At 45.1% G+C, this 20,179-nt stretch overlaps 2 protein-coding genes across 5 annotated transcripts in view; one reads left to right on the top strand and one right to left on the bottom strand.

Annotated features, from left to right (window-relative positions):
- Positions 1-272: 272 nt before the first annotated feature.
- The window catches only part of ERG (ETS transcription factor ERG), a 284,518-nt gene continuing 264,611 nt past the window's right edge, over positions 273-20,179 (top strand). The window contains exon 1 of one of the 4 annotated variants that reach the window (XM_060150935.1): positions 273-341. The gene's annotated coding sequence lies outside the window, so the exon portion shown is untranslated. Of the gene's footprint in view, positions 342-1,376; positions 1,400-20,179 lie in introns of those variants that run through there. The other 3 variants (XM_060150940.1, XM_060150938.1, XM_060150936.1) reach the window with 3 other exon arrangements.
- LOC132520331 (probable C-mannosyltransferase DPY19L2) lies at positions 991-19,568 on the bottom strand. Its single transcript, XM_060149087.1, has 2 exons — positions 18,790-19,568; positions 991-1,639 (listed from the first exon to the last, which is right to left on the bottom strand). The coding sequence occupies exons 1-2, from the start codon at positions 19,566-19,568 to the stop codon at positions 991-993; spliced, it is 1,428 nt and encodes a 475-aa protein (XP_060005070.1).

Raw genomic sequence — 20,179 nt, 5'->3', positions numbered from 1 at the left:
CTGTGTGCTATGGTCAATAAAACTGCATGTTAATAGCGACCAATTAATAGATTATGTTGCCCGGCCTTAAACGTTGAGGGAGTTTTAATTATTATTTTTCAAATTAAAGAAGTGCTTATTCCCTCCCTTCCCTTGGGGTGGCAGGCGGTGGGGGGGGCTTAGTTTTCTTTCTGGCTGTTTGCTGAAATTCTTGGCTGTTAAAGTTTGGAGAGGGAGGGACACGAGTAGTTTTCACTTGGTCGGAAAGGGGAGAGTCTGCAAGAGGACGCTCTAGGTTGGGTTCCTAGCGATCAGGCAGGGACGGTCCCCGCGGGACATGAGTGAAGAGAAGCAGCAGTCAGGTAAGCGCGATTTTGATGTCAGAAATCACTTATAAACTAAAACATCTGGAGGGGCTTCGCAGTGCCCCCGGGCCGATGAGCCAGACCTCGCGGCTCCCCCTTTTGGAGGCTGTATCTTGCAGACACTGTTCTCAGGAGGGCCGCCGTCACCGTGTCTGTCCATCAGACCAGGGTGTCCCCTGGACATCTTGGCATCCTCGCGACCGCACACCGCTGCTCCTCAGGCTCCTCCATCGGGTCCCAACGCTCTCGGGACGCGCGGGCAGTGACTCCAGGTCTTACTAAAGCCGGTGGCGCCTGGCACCGCGTCTCTTCATTACGCTGAGGGCAACGTCGTCTTAATTCTGATCAGCATCCCAGGCAGTCGATGGTCATTTTAAACTTCTCCCGAAACAACCAGTTTTAACTTTTATTATTTGTAATGTGTGTAACGGCCGAGGTTGGGTAAAAAGTTACTTCTCACCAAGTTCCGAGGAGCAAGCACCTCCGCGGCGTCCCCCACCTCCCGGGCCCTCCCCTCCCCTCGCCTGTTCTCCGGTCCTCTCCCCTCCTGGGTTTCTCTGCCGCGCCGCCGGGGCCTGGACTCTGGCTCACTCCGTCCCAGGCTCCGCTTCTCCTCCTCTTCCTCCTCCGAGCCGCCAGATGCTTCCTAAAGCCAAGCGGGGTCCAGACCTGCCCGCGCCGCCCGCGCTCCCCGGCCCGAGGGCGCGCTCACGGCCACGCGCGCCCGCATACCCACGCGCACTTGGACGCGCGCGCGCGCGCACCCCCGCGCCCCGGGCCACTCACGCCCCCGCGCCCCGCCCCGCCCCCGGCGTGCACTCCCGGATCTCGAGCTGCGCGTCGGGGCGGCAGCCCTGCTCGGCGATTGGCGGGAGCCAGAACCTCCCGGAGGCCGGCGCCCACACCATGGGCTGAGCCCGTCGGCGCCCAGGGACTCAGTGCTGCCCGGCTCGGCGCCCACGGCCAGGCACGCGCGCGGGCACACGCGGGCGCGGACACGCGCGGACACCCACGTGCGGGACACGCCCTCCCCCGACGGCGGCGCTCGCCTCTCGGTAAGTCCCGTGGCCCGCGCGCTCTGCCCGGCTCCTTCGCTGGAGGCGGCGGCGGGGACGGTGGCAGCGGGCTGACCCGGCTCTTCCGACGGCGCCGGGACAGGTGGGGTGTGGGACTCCGGGAGGCATGGCTCATCGTTGCCCGGGTCCTCGGAAGGCGCGCGCGCCCGGGACGGAGGGAGAGGAGTGGAGACCCCCGCAATAGGCGAGGGCCGGGAAAGCTGATCGCGGGGGCCTCGTCTGGGACACCGAGAAAGAGGTTATTTGTTGTTGTCTGGAATAGAAATAAGGCTCGAATTAAAGCCCACGCTTGGCTGAAAGTCGAGACGAGGTGTGGGCTTGGCTGTCACTGCCGGGTCGGTCCTTCTGTGCATGGAGTCGCCCTTCGACGGCGCTCTCACCGCGCGTTCCTAAACCTGGGCTTAGTCTCTTCTCTGCACTTCTGTCTCTGTCTTTTCACCTTCTGACACCTCAGCTTGCAGCTGTTATGTTTATATGCTTCCCGTTTACCACTTTAATTGGGAAACTTGGCATGTTTAAAAATTATATATATATATATATATGTATATCAGCTAGCCTTCTTGGTTTCTACCTGAAATCCAACATCTGTGTATCGCTATTGTATATTGTATAGAGGCTTTACAAAAGGTACTGCATAGAATTATTTTTAACATTTTAAAGCAGTTAGATGCTATTACCAATAGCAGAGTAAACTGCCCAATAAAATGGATAAACAATTTTAATGCTGATGTGAACTTAATACATAGAGTTGTTTATTTATTCGTTGGGATAATTTCGTTATCTTTCCAAAGAACATATTCATATGTGCCACGGATTTCCCACTGTGCATGTTTCTGGAGCTTCTGTAGTTCAGAAAACTTTCAATGTGATTTTAAAAAATTTTTAGTCTTCCCCTGGTGACATACATAGGGCATAGAGTTTATTTACCATTGAGATTATTTTTGAGTATTTTCAATTCTCTCCAAATAGCTTAGAGCCCTTGACCTGGCCTCAGCTACCCGTCACCTTATCACCAGGAGAACTGTCACATTCCTGGGGTTAACCCTTGCTTCGCTGGCAGCAGCTTGCACTGGCTTCATCAGTGGGAAGACCAGGCAATAGAAGTTACATAAAAATCCAACCAGATAAATTAACTCACTATGCGTCAAATTATGAATGAGCTAATTATACCATTGAAATTACGATTCTAGTGGAAACCGGATGAGCTGTGCAAATTTGTGGCTACTATGCAAAGTTTTCTAATTCTGAAGAAAGGCATTATGAGTTCTACACATATCACAAATACAGTTTGCGGTCTGGTAACCCCAGCTTCGATTTGACTCAGTGACTTTTGGAAATTACACTAAGCCAGCAAATAGGTATTATATCTTTTTGAGTTATTTAAGAATATATAATTATAGGTACACTTAAAATTTTGGTTTCTTCTCTTTTCTGACACTTTGTAATTCCTTCATTTTATTTTTAAATATTTGGGGTAGCGTTGTGATATATTATTTTCCATGTATCTATTCTCTCATGATGAGTTCTTGGTGATTTACTCTGATGCGCCTTCTTTAGGTAAATTTTTGAGAATTCTTGTTTACCATTGGATTATGTAATGGGACTGCATGTACACGTGTTTATAACCATTGCCTCCTCCACTTCTTGTTCTTTTTTGTAAAAGCAACTTCATTTTAATATTTATTTATTTATTTAAAATTTATTTATTTTTTGGCTGTGCTGGGTCTTCATTGCTGTGTGCGGGCTACTCATTGCGGTGGCTTCTCGTTGCGGAGCACGGGCTCTAGGCATGTGGGCTTCAGTAGTTGCAGTGCATGGGCTCAGTAGTTGTGGCTCACGGGCTCTAGAGCTCAGGCTCAGTAGTTGTGGTGCACGGGCTCAGTTGCTGTGCAGCATCTGGGATCTTCCCGGACCAGGGCTCAAACCCATGTCCTCCACATTGGCAGGCAGATTCTTAACCACTGCGCCACCAGGGAAGTCCCCTGTTTTGTTTTGGTATTAAAGAAAATTCTTGAGTTTCTCATCTCATAAAATCAGCTATTTTATTTGTGGTAAGGGCTGAGATCCCAGTGGAGTGCCGGATATATACGTAAAAAGTAAAGCCTCTTTGAAAGATGTCAACCTTGATTTTTAACTTATGTACTATTCTAAAATTTTATATATTGTGTGTATATGGAATATATATTTTGTAAGTAGGTAATAGGAAATTTTCAACTTTTTTTTCTAAAATTAATATTAGCTCTGGTCTTTCCTTGTTACCTGTCCTTAAACAACAACAACAAAAATAATAAAAGGGGGATTTAGTTCTTCACAAGACAGAGGAGCTAATGTTCCTGAGATCTTTTGCTATTCCCCAGTGAAAAACCAGAGCAGGTCAGCATCAGTCATATGATATGGAGGGTGGGGAGACAGTGTTGTGTTGAATAAATGTCGGTGCCACTCACTCTTTCATGGAACTTCATTCAGGAGGTGTCGACAGAGAGACACCCGCTTCTAGTGAGACTGCTGGAGCCTGGGAAGCAAGAAGTGGTCCAGGTAACTTAGATCAGAAGGAAGTCATTATAAGCAGAATCCCGGCTTTGTGATGCTGCAAATCAGTGCTCCGTTTAAGCTGGGGGTCGATCTCTCTAAATGCAGGTCTCTTTGTCACCTCCTGGCTTGATCACCCTTTGCTTCCTGGACAAGCTTTTCCAGTGAGGAGGAGAATGCCAAAGGGGTTCCATTTTCTTTCTCCGAAGTGTAAGGATACTTGGGCATTCCCAGGGTATATCGTCCTTCAAAACACAGCCTTTGTTTATGATCTGCACCTTGAATTTGGAACTCTTCAAACCTTTTGAGTTGCATTTGTAAGAAAAACAAGATGACGCAACAGAGGGATTCCAATATTTTGGACACAATTTCAGAAAATTTTGATACGTGGTGGTGGCAGTGTGAGTTTGGGGGGGGGGACTTTGAAAGTCCCTGCCGTAGTTGGTGACACTCACACAGGAGGTCTCCTAGCTGCCCCTGTATTGTTGACGTCACGATGGCATCTTCCTTGGTGTTCGTTTGCACCCTCACGTGGCTTAGGAACAGGTAATTATATGTACATTGTGCATTGTCAATATACACCTTCTCACACTGATAGATTCAAAGCAGTTATTCTGTAGATTAAAAAAACAGAAGTCTCCGACGGCTGGGCTCTCATTCGCACCAGTTTTTCAAAATAGCCAGGGGGAAATGTTGCCCTTTTAACTTTTTTACCTTTTATTTTAAACATTTTAGTATTTAGAAGAGAGAGGATTCGGTGCTCTCTGTTTGTAACATTGCAGATCTAGTGAAGGTAGTGAAGTGATCTAAAGGCGAGTGATCTAAAATTACTTTGCTAAATTTAAGCATAAGTAAGATGTAGACACCACCAAGTAATTAAAGGGTGCATCTAAAAATGGAGCACTGGGTCTGCGTTTTAGATTTAAAGTAACTTTTAAGTTCTTCTATTTTGACAGTGGCCTGTCATAATCTGGGAGACCCTGATTGCGTGTGAGAAGCAGTAATTTAACAATGAAAGTAAGGGGTTCAGTTACCTTGACTCAGCGCCTGGTCAGAAGCAGGAGCAAAGAAAGTTTAGTCCTGAGACTTTTTCCCGTTTCAGAATGGCTGTGGCTGAAGCCTACAATCTCCTTAAAGTGTGTACAATAGGCCTTTTGAATTAATTTATCACTTTTGAAAATCACAACCCTAGAGAATTAGACGGGAGATCTGATCTAGAACAAACTGTTAGCATGTCTCTGGGATTTGAAAACCTAGATCTGTAGTTAAAACATACCACCTAATTTTGAACTGTTTCAGTGGGAATGAGATTTTCACACGTTAGTGTCTCATATCGGATTCCTTTTAGTGCTACTATTATTTTAATAATTATTCCCCCAGGAAAACCTACTCTGGGGGAGAAAAACATGCCTGCAATGGATAGGAAGAAAAACATATATTGTAAAAAATAATAAATAAATGAAAAATAAAACCTAAAGAATGGTTAAAAAAAAGAAAAAGAAAAAAACAGGCACATCTACGGTGATTTTTCAAAAACAGGAAACCCTTACTTTCACTTGATTAAGGGTTTGGCTGAGGTTTCCAAACCTTCGTTTCAAAGTGAAGAAGAGTGTTTGCCCCTTAGTTTGAGTACAGGGGAATGAAGGGGCCCAGCTTTGAGCGGTAATGTCCTCGTTTGGTCATATTTCCACTGAGTGATTCTCTGTTCTTGGTGGGGAGATTCGTTTCCTCCGTGAGGGAGTGGAAGTGTGGGTTATGGATCCTCGGGGCTCTACGAAAGTAGTTAAGTTGCAAAGTAAAAGAGAGATGCATGTGCAAGTTTTTCGGTGCTCTAGGCAGGGAGGTTTGTGTCACCACCTTGAGGAAGGATTCGTTTGTGAAAAGTCATAAGCAGCATCGCGGAAATGGATTAACTGGTGTCGTGCATCTTTCTGTCTGAGCTAAGCTGGGCGTCAGGCTCTGTGCTCTTCTGAACAACAGGAGAAACCCAAGATCTTACTATGTGTGTTAACGACCCCGTTGCCTTAATATAATCAATTGATTGGAACAGGCAATGGAAAAGCAGTGTTCCCTCCTCTCTGTGCTACTGGTGCTTGGAATTCTGCTTGTGCTGGAGAGAATGAAGAGCTCAGGCTTTTGAGTAGAGGTTGAAAGAAGCTGTTTTGAGGAGGCTGGCGGGAGGGAGGTGATCACGGTGGCACCTTGGGACCCCAGGAGTGAACAAGGATGGTTTCAGGATTCTTCCATGGGACGTACAAAGAACCAAGCTGAATATAAATAATAGCTGAAGTGTGTGCTAGTAAAATGAAATGTTTGGAAACACAAACCATGCACACTTGCCATCTCAACATAAAACTTGAAATTAAATATATCAGAAAATCGAGATTTCTTTTTATTGGGAAACAAGACGCCAATTGGCGTCTTAGGGACATTTTAAGAAGATCGCATTTTAAGAAGAATGGAATCTCATTAAAATCATATCCAACCTCCCGAAGCTGATGTGGGCCTGCTGCCGGATTTACAGATCTGGGTCTATAATTGCTCAAAATTTAAACGTGCCTTGTGCAAGCCTGGCGCTTTCTGGAGTGCAAGTTACAGTAGCAAGATGACAGAATAAGCGAAAGTGGAGGAAAAAATTTGCCTCTTCAGTAGTGCAAAGTACTTTCTAGTCTGTTTGACCCTGGCAGGAACATGTACTTCTCTACAGAGTTTTAAAATAGAAATAATGACAATGAAGTTCAAATCCAGGGAATACTGAGAGCCTTTTCTGGAGAAGGGGTGTTAGGTCAGCATATTACCAGGATTTAAGTTCTGAAACCCCACCCCAAACCGTGCCATTAAAGCAGAGAAAGAGATTGTTGCTTGCAGGGTCAAAGGGAGAGGGTTTTACAGCTGAAGTAGTATCAGGTCCGAAATGGCTTCTAATCCCATCTCATGAGAAAATTTGATGGATTTTTGCAGTTTTCTAAGGCTTGTAAATATAGATGATTGAACAGAACATCCCACAAGACCAGTTTCTCCTACGTACTTTATTCCCAAATTGTAAAACTGGAGGTAAGTCCAGAAGAATCGTCCCATAAGTATGTAGAACCCTCAGTAAACTCCTGGGAGGCAGAGAAGGGGTTATATCTGTTTTAATTTTAAGATCGCATTTGTAACTATGTTTTGCACGCATATAAGTTTTTCTTTGCACACGTTAAGCGTTAAATCATGTTGAATTTTCTTTATTAAATTGAGGCAACCTGGAAACACATTTCTCAATCAAAATTTATTGATCACCTATTAAATGAGAGCACTGTCCTGAAAGAGAGATGGGAATGTGGATCGCATAGGGACTGTTAAGACACTGGACATATCTAGAGATTAGAAAAGCAACTGCACATGTAATGGAAAAGCCAGAACATTTCAGAGCTTGCCTGTCTGCCTGTTTGATCGCAGCCATTAGTGGCCTGCCTCAAGTATTCTTTGCTCAACTAGTTGTATTGACAACATGTAAAGGAAACTATAGCCCCTTCCATTCCAAATAGCTAATAGCATTCACTCTGAACGCAACGTCCTTGGGATAGACATCCACAGGTGGAAATTCATGCAGGAGAGTGCAGGGAGTGCCGAGCAGGGAGAGACCTGTCTGAGGTCAGATCTGACCCAGACTTGGAAGGTTCAGGACTCCAGTAGGGGAGGGGCATTCTGAGTCACAGAGAGGCAAGCGCCAGGAAGAGACTAGAAGGGCAAGCTGATCTTTCAGTGCAAGGCACTGTGGGGAAGCCTCGGGTCAGGCCTTCAGGAGCTGAAATCTAGAAAGGGAGTGAGTGTACATGCCACTGAATCTATAAGGGGGGTGAAAGCATAGGTCATGGGATCTAGAAAGGGGATGAATGCACAGGCCATGGGATCTAGAAAGGGGGTGAATGCACAGGCCATGGGATCTAGAAAGGGGATGAACACACAGGCCATGAGCTCTAGAAAGGGGGTGAATGCAGAGGCCATGGGATCTAGAAAGGGGGTGAACACACAGGCCATGGGTTCTAGAAAGGGGATGAACACACAGGCCATGGGATCTAGAAGGGGGATGAACACACAGGTCATGGGTTCTAGAAAGGGAGTGAACACACAGGCCATGGGTTCTAGAAAGGGGATGAACACACAGGCTATGGGATCTAGAAAGGGAGTGAACGCACAGGCCATGGGATCTAGAAAGGGGATGAACACACAGGCCATGGGATCTAGAAAGGGGGTGAATGCACAGGCCATGGGTTCTAGAAGGGGGATGAAAGCCTAGGCCATGGGATCTAGAAAGGGGTGAACGCACAGGCCATGGGATCTAGAAAGGGGGTGAATGCACAGGCCATGGGTTCTAGAAGGGGAATGAAAGCCTAGGCCATGGGTTCTAGAAAGGGGATGAACACACAGGCCATGGGATCTAGAAGGGGGATGAACACACAGGTCATGGGTTCTAGAAAGGGAGTGAACACACAGGCCATGGGTTCTAGAAAGGGGATGAACACACAGGCTATGGGATCTAGAAAGGGAGTGAACGCACAGGCCATGGGATCTAGAAAGGGGATGAACACACAGGCCATGGGATCTAGAAAGGGGGTGAATGCACAGGCCATGGGTTCTAGAAGGGGGATGAAAGCCTAGGCCATGGGATCTAGAAAGGGGTGAACGCACAGGCCATGGGATCTAGAAAGGGGGTGAATGCACAGGCCATGGGTTCTAGAAGGGGAATGAAAGCCTAGGCCATGGGTTCTAGAAAGGGGATGAACACACAGGCCACGGGATCTAGAAGGGAGATGAACACACAGGCCATGGGATCTAGAAGGGGGGTGAATGCTCAGGCCAACAAAAATGGCACATTCATCAGTGCCACCTGCTTGAACCAGGCCTGTGTGACAGTGAGCCAGGGTCTTAGGCTGTGCAGTGATGGAGGGAGTGGTCCCTAGGGGGCTCTGATGTGCTGCATTTGGGGCCATGACAGAGACCATCCCCATGCCTGCTGTAGGTCACCTGTTGGGCAAGCTTGTTATCTTATCAAGATTTGGGTCTTATCAAGACTTTGGGTCGACTCTGCATGAGGAGTAGTTGTCTGAGTTGGATGTCGTTCATCCAGCTTGGAGGTGTGCGTGTGCCCCAGATCCGGCACGGGTGCAGGATCCTGTGACCTCCTGGGTGGGCTGCCACGTTCTTAGCTCCTCTTCCCGTTCTTGCCCTTGTTTCCCTTTAGCCTCATCTCTATTGTTTAATTTGCATCTACTTCGGAATTTTTAAAAAACCTTGTTATATCACCTGTATCCTTGTGGATCACTTTAAATCCTTTTATGGAACAAGATAGATTGTAAATAAAATAGTCCACCTCCTAAGAATCATACAATCGAAAAGGGATCTAGACCATGCCAGAGGAAGACCAAAAAATGCTTCCCGAAGGTTGGTGCGTTGGGCCTGCACCATGGCGTGTCCTGGCTCTAGATAGGCAGGGATGGGGGTGGGAGGGCAGCCGCAGGCAGCCGCGTGGCAGAGTCAGGCACTGCGGTGCTCGGAGTGTGGGAAGTTCCCCCTGGGAGCTGGGGGACACAGCACAGGAACTGCCCAACCCCTGGCGTTGGAAGGACCAAGCTAGACACCAAGTGTGAAGTTAAAAGGCAGGGAATAAAGTAATCTTGCAAAGGAGAGCGAGATGTGATGTTTAGAGCATGGTCACTGACCTTGACTCCACCAGGCAGTGCAGACATGGGATCCCTGTTGCCCCAGGGCATCCTCACCACGGCTCTGTGAAGGTGGTGTTTTATTGCCCCATTTTCCAGAGTAGCAAAGTGAGGCTTGGGAGAGCTGAGTGATGTGCCCACAGTCACACAGATAGTCAGAGCCAGAGCAGAGTCCGAACCCAGCTGGGGTTTGGCCCTGGATCCCCACTGCTACGGGGAGTTCTTTTGGTCAGCACAGAGGGTCCACTTATGGATATGACAAGAAGGGGGCAGGGTGACATGGAGGCAGGGGGGGTGGAAGGTCAGAGCAGCGCTGGGCAGGGGATATAGAATGTGAGTCTCACGTGTACTTTTAGAAAGGAAAAAGAAACATGAAATTAATAATTAACCATTATTATTAAAAATTAAGAATCTATTTTACGTAATACATGTCCAAAATATTATCACTTCAAGTGTCATCTATATAAAAATATTGATGAGCTCTCTTACATTTTTTTCTGTATTAAATCTTCAGAATCAAGTGTGTGGGTTACATGGAGCACATCTCAGTTTGCACTGGCCACATTTCATGGGCTCAGTAGCCACATGTGGCTCTTGTATTGGACAGTGCAGGTCGACACGATTCAGCACAGGTGTTCAGGATTCATATAATTAGGAGCTGTGAAGTCTACTGTATAACTTGATCACAGTAATAGAATTTTTGTGATTTCGTGTCCCCCTTGGCAATATCGCCCAATATATCACGCTGGAGCCAGAAATGATAGCAATAAAAACGTGAACGCGGGCTTCCCTGGTGGCGCAGTGGTTGAGAGTCTGCCTGCCGATGCAGGGGACGCGGGTTCGTGCCCCGGTCCGGGAAGATCCCACATGCCGCGGAGCGGCTGGGCCCGTGAGTCATGGCCGCTGAGCCTGCACGTCCGGAGCCTGTGCTCCGCAATGGGAGAGGCCACAACAGTGAGAGGCCCGCGTACTGCAAAAAAAAAAAAAAAAAAAAAGTGAATGCTAGCATGGTATGTTCTGTATCAAACCTGCAGTTTTCAGATTGCAGAGATCACGTATGTATGATTTCCTGTTGACTCACTTCATGCTTTTAAGAGGCAAAACCAAATATCTGCTTTCAGACTGAAACTTCAGTCTGGTGACAGGCCTGGTGACAAATAGTGCTGCTTTTGTTGGAATTGTGCTCTGACAGCTTCTCGTATAAACATCTTATTTGAGTATTCCCTGTTTAAGGGTAATCCCGGCAGGATGACACATTACTTATTTTGCCCGTGGACAGTGTCTTGAGGATAATACAATTTATCATTTTGAGGAATAGCGTTCTTGAGGTGCTAGAATCCCAGAGAAAGAAAGGGTAGCCATCAGATGGATTGCTGCAGAGTTAACTTCTCAGAGCACACGTTCGCACAATTTGGTGATGACAGATTGCATCTAATGCGTGCCTTTCCCTCTCCTGTAACGCTGAAGTTCATAGCCAAGTCAGTCACATGCTGCTTATTATTGCCGGTGTACTATGTGTAATGTGTCGTTGAATAACTTAGCCCTTTTACCGTCTGCATGTTTTAGAGCTGATTTAATTTAATTTTTATGCAAAGTCAAAACCTTCCCTACAGATTCTTACTCATTCACCTTCCCCTGAATAAGAAGTGTGTGTTCAGTTCAGGGCCCGGTCGGCAGTGAACTCCTTGTCTGCACGTTTTTCTAGATAGTTTGTGTTCGTTACCACCCGTGCAGGAGGGCATTTCACTCCATTGTTCTGGTTTATTTTTGCTGGTGGGCAGTGCTTACTGTAAACAAAACAAAAGTGTGTTAAATAAGATATGTGTGCCTTTTCTCAAGTCGAATTTGCCGTGCAGAATCGAACACCTAATTCAGGGCAGTTATTGGCATCCCAACACAGATAGAAAGGATTTTGCGATGTATTAAAAAAACCCAGAGAACTCAGAATTAACAGATGTGGCTTTGTGTGCTGGTCTAGACGTTCCGCATCTCTCATTGTCGGGATGCTTCATTTGAGGTCAGCAAAGAATAAACCAAAAAGCGAGAGCGTTTGTGCGGTGTATGTTTCTGCTGCTTTCAAACACAGGCAACACGTTAAATCTTGTAGCTCAGTCCTGTTTCGTTCCATGCGGAGCATCGGTCGCCAGGTGAGATCCTGCTAACGTAATTGCAGTTCTGTTCCAGGACCTACGGCGTGTCCACTCGATGCCATACGCCGCGTTCATTGCACCACTTTCCCACGGGAGTACAAATTTAATTTAAAGTCTAAATTATATTTGAGAAGTCTGAAGCACATTAAGCCTTCTTAAATAATTCACTCGGGGTTATGTTCAGTGAACATGCGTAAATATGAGAACGTGCGAGGCAAGTGGTCTAAACAGAGCGAATACGAGACCACACTGATGCGAGCCACATGTGCTTAAAATCTTGGAGGAAAAACCGTGCCGTCACGGGCACCCAGAGCCTTCGACTGGCAGCGTGGCTCGGCAGGGAAAGTTGAGGTCCAGTTGCTTCTGTGTGGGGTCCTTGCAAGTTGCCACATCCTCAGGCAAGACCTTGGAGGCAAGTTGCTGAACGGCTCTGACAGCTCGTGGCTGCAGCTATGGGCTGGGGCACAGAGAAGGCGACAGGGACCCAGCGGGTCTGCCCATCCCCACATGGATCCCCCACCAGCTTCTCTGGTTGGGTGTTCGTGGGTGTGAAATGGCTAAAATGTGCTCTTGGAAACTGCTGTATTTAGGTAAACTTGGATTAAGAATGTCAGCTGTGGAGTGTTTTCTTTCTCCCCTTCGGGATGAACAGCTTTCATATGCTGTAGGGATGTGTGGGCGGATTCAGTGACAGGACCAGTAACAAACACCCAGTAGAGTCACCTTATAAAGGCGTTGCTAAGCATTTCCCTGTTCCTGTGGTCTCTAAACTCACTGATCCCCCTCTCTGCAGCCAGAGCCCCTGTCCCTCCTGCACGGGTCTTATTTCCTTAAGTGTCTGGATAGCACGGTTTTGATGGTGAGCGTCAGCGAAGTGTCACCTGCAGTGGACACGCACAGGGGCTAAAAGAAACAAGGCAGTGAGTCTAATGAAATCAGGCTGCAGATGTGAAGCGATTTTGGAATATCATGCCCCTGGTTTCTGTCCTGTGTCTGGTTTTCATGGAAATTTGTGTCTGGGAATGAGGGGGAATCGGAGTGGATTTGCTGGAGGCAGGTGACTGCGTTCTTTGGCCCCGGCTGTCAGGACTCTGGTCCAGGCACTTCCGAAGAGGGGAGGGAGTCAGAGGCCTTAGGAGATTCAATGGGCACTGTGCAATCTTTATCAGACAGGGAGGATTTTCGCAGACTTCCTGATATTTGAAAATTATTCATAAGTCTGCCCTAGTCTGGGAGTTTTAGCACCAAAAACATACCCCACTTACTGTCCATAAATTACATTTTGAGGTCATCACAGAGTTACTTCTGTATTCTGTGATGCTGGCTTACGTAACCTCTGAGATTACGAGTCAAAATGACTCCATTTCTCTCTCCAGCAAGGGCACAGGCAGCGCAGGTCAGGAAAACATGTAGCATCATGGATGGCCCTGTTGGAAATATAGGCTATCTCTCCAAAGGGCTGGGAATGAGTTCCGGCTTAACCCAGATGAAAGAAGATACAAAAAGTGGAAATGAGGATGAGAATCAGTTACGTTGGCACTGGCAAAGGAAGCAAGATAAAACACCGTTTTTTAGTCTTCGCTCCAAGCAAGTAAAAGAAAAGAATTGCACATCATGTATTTGAGAAAGATAAACGCATGCTTCCTTTCTGGAATAAGTAAGGTTCTTAATAGACTAAGGCAAGGCAAAGATTGTTTGCTGCGTTGGATATTTAATATGGAATGAGAAGATATTCTGAGAGATCTTTAGTTCGTAGACATTTAAAAAAATAGGTCATTGTTTTCAAATAAGTACAAGCATCTGCTTCATTTGCATTAGCATATTAGCTCTTTATCTCTTTCCTTTTCTAGTTTTTGTTTTTCTCTTTGGTTTTGTTTCTTGCGCTCAATGCCCATTGGCTTCTAAAACAAGAGGAGGCATGTGTGTGAATTGTTGGTTAAAGAGTATCTCAGTGTAGCATAACTCTTCCAATTCCCAGTTTACAAAGAAATCATTATGGGCACATCGTAAACAGACGGGAGTAAATGCAAACAGGATTTCTTTATCACAGAAGCACCGGTGCTAAACATATCGAGAAGTCATAATATTTTGTGATGCAGTTACCCTTAGGCTTAAATTATTTTTCAACCTTTTTTCATAACCAATTCCCTAAGGAGTCTTTTCAGACATTTTTTCCCCTAATCACCCTTCTCCCACCTGAAAATTTAACACCACAGTTACACAGCATATCGGTTTAGGAATCTTACATTATACATATACATGTATATCTACATTTAGGTGTATCTGTGCTTTATACATAAAAGAGTGAGACCTTTTTTCCTCCTCCAAGAGCAGATTTTAGCCTCCTTGGGAATGCATGGCTTAACTTCGAGAGATGCTGATTGTTTAGAGAAGAGATGGCCGATGCCACTCCGTGGTCTTAGAAGGGATTGACAGAGGGGGGGTAATCCAAGGGAACTCAGGACATTATGCTGGGGAATTACGTTCTCCTTTGCATCCAGAGTGCCCTGAAAACTGACGGTATTAAAGCAAGGGCAATTTTATTTTTTTATTGAAGTATAGTTGATTTACAGTGTTGGGTTAATTTCAAGCAAATGAAGTTGATAGCTCCTTGTGTATTTCTCAGAGGGCTCCATTGACCATGTATTTCTGCCAACCACACACTCCGCACGAGAACAGGTGATGGGTTGCTTATCAGACTTAGGGTATACACGATCAGCAAGTCTTCAGAAACACCCAAGTTGCAAATAAAAGTCCCCACGAGGCCAGGGAACCCTTGCGTGTCAGTGACCAGAAAGGCCACCTTTACTTCCCCATCTGGGCAGGAGCACCCCTCCTCTGCTTCTGCAGACAGCGCTTCCCCATAGTCTCAGATGTAGAAACACAGGTTGTGTGGCCGATTGGATGCAGCTGGATCCCTTTGGCGCTAAGGTTTCCCCTCTAGTAAAAATGGAAATATATTAAACAATAACAGCCCCCCCAGACACGCCAAGTTGAAACCAAAAATCAATCAGAAGAGAAAAACAGTTGGGCCAGTGTCAAGAGAAACAAAACCAAGCCAGCACAAATTTTTATGAAAATGATCACTGTATAGTATTTCCATGAACAGGCAGCTGACTCCGAGGTGGAAGGGTGAGTGTTCTGAGCAGCCTGTCCCCGGCCGGAGCTGACGGGATACTTACTAGAAGGGACCGGACCCAGTGATACCAAAAATAGGAATAACTGGATGAGGGAAAAAACCAGATTCTTAGGAAGGGAGAGACGTGCGAGCTGTGAAACCAGGGCGGTTTGGTGAGAAGCTCACGTTGTATTTGAGTTTCCCCTCCTCGCCAGCAGTCCTGCCAAATCCTCTGGTTCTCAAAGTCAGTAATAGTATCCAGAGTCCCTTTTCTTCTAGAATAATCAAATGATAAATAACATTACTGTGAGTGCAGAGCGCACAAAGGTTAAGTTTTTAAAAAATGCTTACCTCCAACTCATGGTATAGGAGGAGTTATGATATTTTCTGGTAGTATGCTTCTTTCTGGAATGTCACCAAGAAATTTGCTTCTGTTGAGATAGGTGATCCAGGCGGGTATCTGGGCCTAGAGCATCTCTGAGCCCGTGATGTGATGCAGAGCCTGGCGGCTCCTCTGCCCCACCCCTGACGCTGTCTGTGCTGTGCATTTGGAAGGTAAAAGGTGCATTTTCATGGATTCTTTTTGTCTTTGTTGTCTCCGTTTCAAGAGGTGCTAACCTCCAAGCAAGTCACATTTAATTATGAAAGCTCTCTCTCCTAACCCTTCCCCCTCTTCTTCACACAAGGCTTCTTTTTCATTTCTTACAAATAGTTAGATCACCAGTGGGTGATCCACAGTCAGAATTTTGAAAACCAAACAGGAGAATTGACCAAGTGCTATGACGTGGCCACATGAAGAACAGATTTGGAAGTTGATGAGTGCTTGCCCTTAAAAATTGCTCAGAATGCCTCTTCAAACGGTGACTGCTCTCACAGTACATGCCATAGTAAAATTACAGTGTTATTTACTTTTTTTGGTAATAGGACCAGATTAGATGACGCACCACAGTGTATGCCTAAACATTTATATTACAAGCTATGTATCTGATCTTCCGTAGCCATCGTTGACACTTACTTCACTCCACCTTTTCTGGAGAATTCCCTTTGAACTTACTAATTGAGACTGTTGACTATAAAGCAGTCTAGGAATTTAGAAAACATTGAGGATCCTAACCAACCAGGGTCAGTGATAACAGGAAGTCCACGTCTGTATCCAGAAAAGTAAATATCAAATACCATTTGGTTTTCTAGGCCATTTCAGCGTTGTTTCACTGCTTGGCTCAATTGTCTTTAACATGATTTTTGCATGGCATTCCCCCGCCCCAAATCTTTTAATAAACATAAGCTATTACATATATACACACACACACACACACACACACGTTCACACATATATATAATCTAGTACATAGATTTCATGTGTACTGTACATATAATCTATTGCATAGATTACAATATTGCAATAATCCTGTAAATATTGTGATAACCTCTCACCAGGGCCTAGAATTCAGGATAAGTTGTCTCTTCTTCGACCACATTCAGAGAGGTCCGAGGAGGACCCCAGTCTTACTGAATTTCACTCTGTTGCTAATTACTCAGGTAGAAAAAGACCATGTTCTATGTGATCTCCTTCTATGGGGCTCCTATAGGTCAAGGCACCTGCTGTCCGTGTACGGGAAGGCTCCACACCTAAACAGAAGCCTTCACCAGACTAGTGGAACCTGGGGAAAGTTCTTTTAACATTGGAGAGTTGAATCCCCTTTAAAAATATAAGATTTTTAAAAGCAAAGATGTCTTCCCATTATTTTCTAGTATGTTGTAATAAATAGAAGCTTCTTTTTTTTTTTTTTTTTTTTTTTTTTTTTACTTGGTATGAAAATACGTTTTTTAATGGTTGAGAAAACAACACAGAAAACTTAAGTAACTTGTCAAAAGTTATTTAGCTGTAACTGGTGGAGCCAGGATCTAAAGGCTGGCCTTTCTGATTTCTTCTTCTTCTCTGATCATTCCTTTTCAGTCTGTCCTAGTAACTTCTCATCCTTTTACACCACCCCCCTTCAATGTTGGACCACCTTAGGCTCTGTCATATACCTTCTTCTTTTCTCAGTCTGTATATTCTCCTTAAAGAAATTCTTCCAGTTCCATGGTTCCAATTATCATCTATATACAGATGACTCCAAGTGTACCTTCAGATGAGAACTTTCTTCTTATTCCTATAGGTATGTATATGCAGGTAGCCTCTTGACATCTACACTTTGGGGTTTCTCAGGTACCTCGAATTAATAGCAATTCAAACCTGCTACTTTTAAAAATGTTTCTTACCACTTTGAATGGAGGGACTCAATTAAGCCAGAAACCCAACAGTGTTACATAAATTCATTCTCCTTCCCCTTCCCCATCAAACAATTACCAAATCTTGTCGTTTCTCCTTCCAGCTATCTCTCAAATCCATTCATTTTCCAGTTACCTTTCCTGCAATCACTTGCTGAGAGCAAAATAGTTTCCTACCTGGCCTCACTGAATTCACTTTTGTCCTTTACTAGTGTCTTTTCCATGTAACTGCCAAAATTGTGTTTTGAAAATAAAAATCTGTCAAAAGTCTTCAATGAATACACATAAAATCCTTAACTAGTAAATGGTCCTTCATTATCGGACCCTTGCTTACATTCTAAGCATCATTTCACACCATGTTTTCTTCTCTATCTCTCTGCTCTAGGAAATCTAGCTTTCTTTCAGTTCTCCCTTGCCTCAGGACTTTGGAAAATTATGGTTCCTATTCTTGAAACACTTCTCCTAACCTCAGCAATCTTATTTTCCTATTTGTAACATCCACCACAGTTGTAACCGCTAACATCCCTCTTATGTTGCAAACTCTATGAGGGTAAGGCCCCATGTTTACCCAGTTTATCTTGGGGTCCCAAGTGCCAACACTAACCTATAACTTAGTGGCAACTTAATAAATACCATATATGTACATATATAAGGTGATTTTTTCTCATCCCTCAGAAAAGTTTATACCTTATAAGCTGGTTCAGGCAGTCGCTCAATTCCTTTAGTTTGTACAAAAAAAAAAAAAAACAGTCTGATTGCCCTCAAATATCTTCTACCAATGCTGCTTTAGACCATGGTTATAAAGACCATCTGAGGGAATCAGTAAAAATGTAAGGGAAACATGGCAATACAAATTTAGGATATATTCTGAGAACTGAATGTTCAACAAGTCAACAAAAATATATTTATAAAACATAATGTTCTAGAGAATATGAAGAAATAAAGAAAAAACAACTATGTGTTATGCAAGTAGATACATGTGATTTCAAATAAGAGTTTCAAGGAACAGCATCATGCTAAGATTGTAACAGTGCTAAACTGCAAACATCTTAAATGGAAGTGACAATCACAGATCCTGGAAAACTGTTAGATGATTCGAAAAGCAGTTCTTTGACAAAGATACTGATGTAGAAGATGTATATGAAGAGTTTGATTAGAACTATTCATGGACTGTGAGAGCACAAAAACAGCAGAATTTCTAAAGTAATCTATTATATATCTGATTTTTAAATATTTATGCATAACTAAATTTTTACATTAACTATTTATGTTAACTATTACAGGTAGAACTGTGACTATTTAATCTACATCCCCCAAATTTATATATTCAAGCCACCCCAGAGCTTTTTTTGTACCTTCTGAAATGGAGGAATGACTTATAATCAGTGTGGCCTTACACTGGAGCATATTAATACTCAAATTAAATTCCAAATTAACACTCTTATTAGCAAGTACATTGTCTTCTCAGAAAATTAAAGGGTAAATACACTTTTAGGTGAATCAGTTCTAGACTGTTTTTAAAGAAAAAAATCACAGTAGTTTATAGTAATTCTTAAAGGAGTCATAACATTACGTTTATGTAAACATTAATGACAATACAACAGCATTTTAGGAAGAAACATGCCTTCACAGCTTTGAACTTCATTTAGAGGTTCTACTCTCGTCACATTCCAGCAGGTCTTTGTTTCCAGCCCAAATAAATTCATTATTCCCATAAATGTGCGATACCAGAAGGCTATAATCACCTCTGGATAAAGATGGAAGCGTTTCACTGTATTAATTGCAAGGGGATATTCAGTAAGCTTGTCATTCATAATCATCCATAGTCCTTCCAAAAATGAAGGTGCTTCGATAATGGTTTTGAAGTAGGAATAATAAAGTCCCATTTCAGTGCGAAAAGTCATCTCCCGTTCCAAGGATGAGAGGTGAGAAAAATGACGATCATTTTCAAAAAGTGTTATTAAATGTATCCAGTGCAAAATTGCCACAAAGACAGCTATGCTGAGGGTCATACTGCCCGTGAACTGATATCTCCGCAATAGATGCACCTTATCGCGGAGCTGCTCCATGAAACATCTGAGGAATTGAAAGCGGCCGAGAAGAACGGTCCTTCCGACCACTTCCATTTGCAGGCAATTCTGCGCGTTCAGGTTTCGGGTCCTCCGCGGCGAGTACTTCCGGGCGCCCCCTGGCAGGTTCCCCCCGCGTGCGGGCAAAGGCAGCTCCGTCTTTTTCACCTTCCCCTTCGGCTCCTCGTCCAACTCCGGCTCTCCGGCTCCGGTGGCCCGGCGCCGCCGCTGCTTAGACTGCGTGGAGCGGAGAGAGTACGACGGCTCTGAGGCCGCTTCTTTGAGCTTGTTCCTCGTTTGCCCGACCATTTTCTCATAGTCCCTGTTCGGATGGAGCTGCTACTCTCTCCGGCGCGGGCCCGGCCGAGTCGGGCGACGTCCGCAGGTGTCTGGCTCGGCTCGCAGCCTCAACGACTCAGAAGCTTCTTTTAAAAGGGATTCTTCTACTGAGTAAAGATAGCATCACGTTGGTTTGCAGACAGAATGCCACTCTAAAAAATGGAGCCCCATTTTCACTGGAGTCAGAAAGGCAGTCAGCGTCCCTGCTTTTCCCTCCCCTCTTTATGCCTTGGCCTTGATTCAGGCTGTCAACTCCAAGTCCATCCACAGTGGATCCAGGGTGCCCCCTAGAGAGGGGGTGAGTGTGGCTGGAAAGACCCTTCCAGGGAAGACAGACAACTTCACTCACGTTTGTTGAGCTGACGGGACAGAAAGGGAGCAGGGTGACAGAAGGGACTGTTATGGTCACGCTAGTCCCTGGGGACCCCAGCCTTCGGCAGTGGCTGGTTTCTTTGGGTGCTGGGCTGTGAGTCACCCCCTGCAGGGGAGGGTTTGTTACCTGCCCTGCATCACCAGTCAGCATTCCAGTCAAGGCCTTTGTGCTTCTCTTCTCATATTGACTTGAATTCTCTCGGAACACA

This window comes from Lagenorhynchus albirostris, chromosome 5 (genome assembly GCF_949774975.1).
Source record: "Lagenorhynchus albirostris chromosome 5, mLagAlb1.1, whole genome shotgun sequence".
Taxonomy (NCBI): domain Eukaryota; kingdom Metazoa; phylum Chordata; class Mammalia; order Artiodactyla; family Delphinidae; genus Lagenorhynchus; species Lagenorhynchus albirostris.
This window is presented reverse-complemented; position numbering and strand designations above follow the sequence as displayed.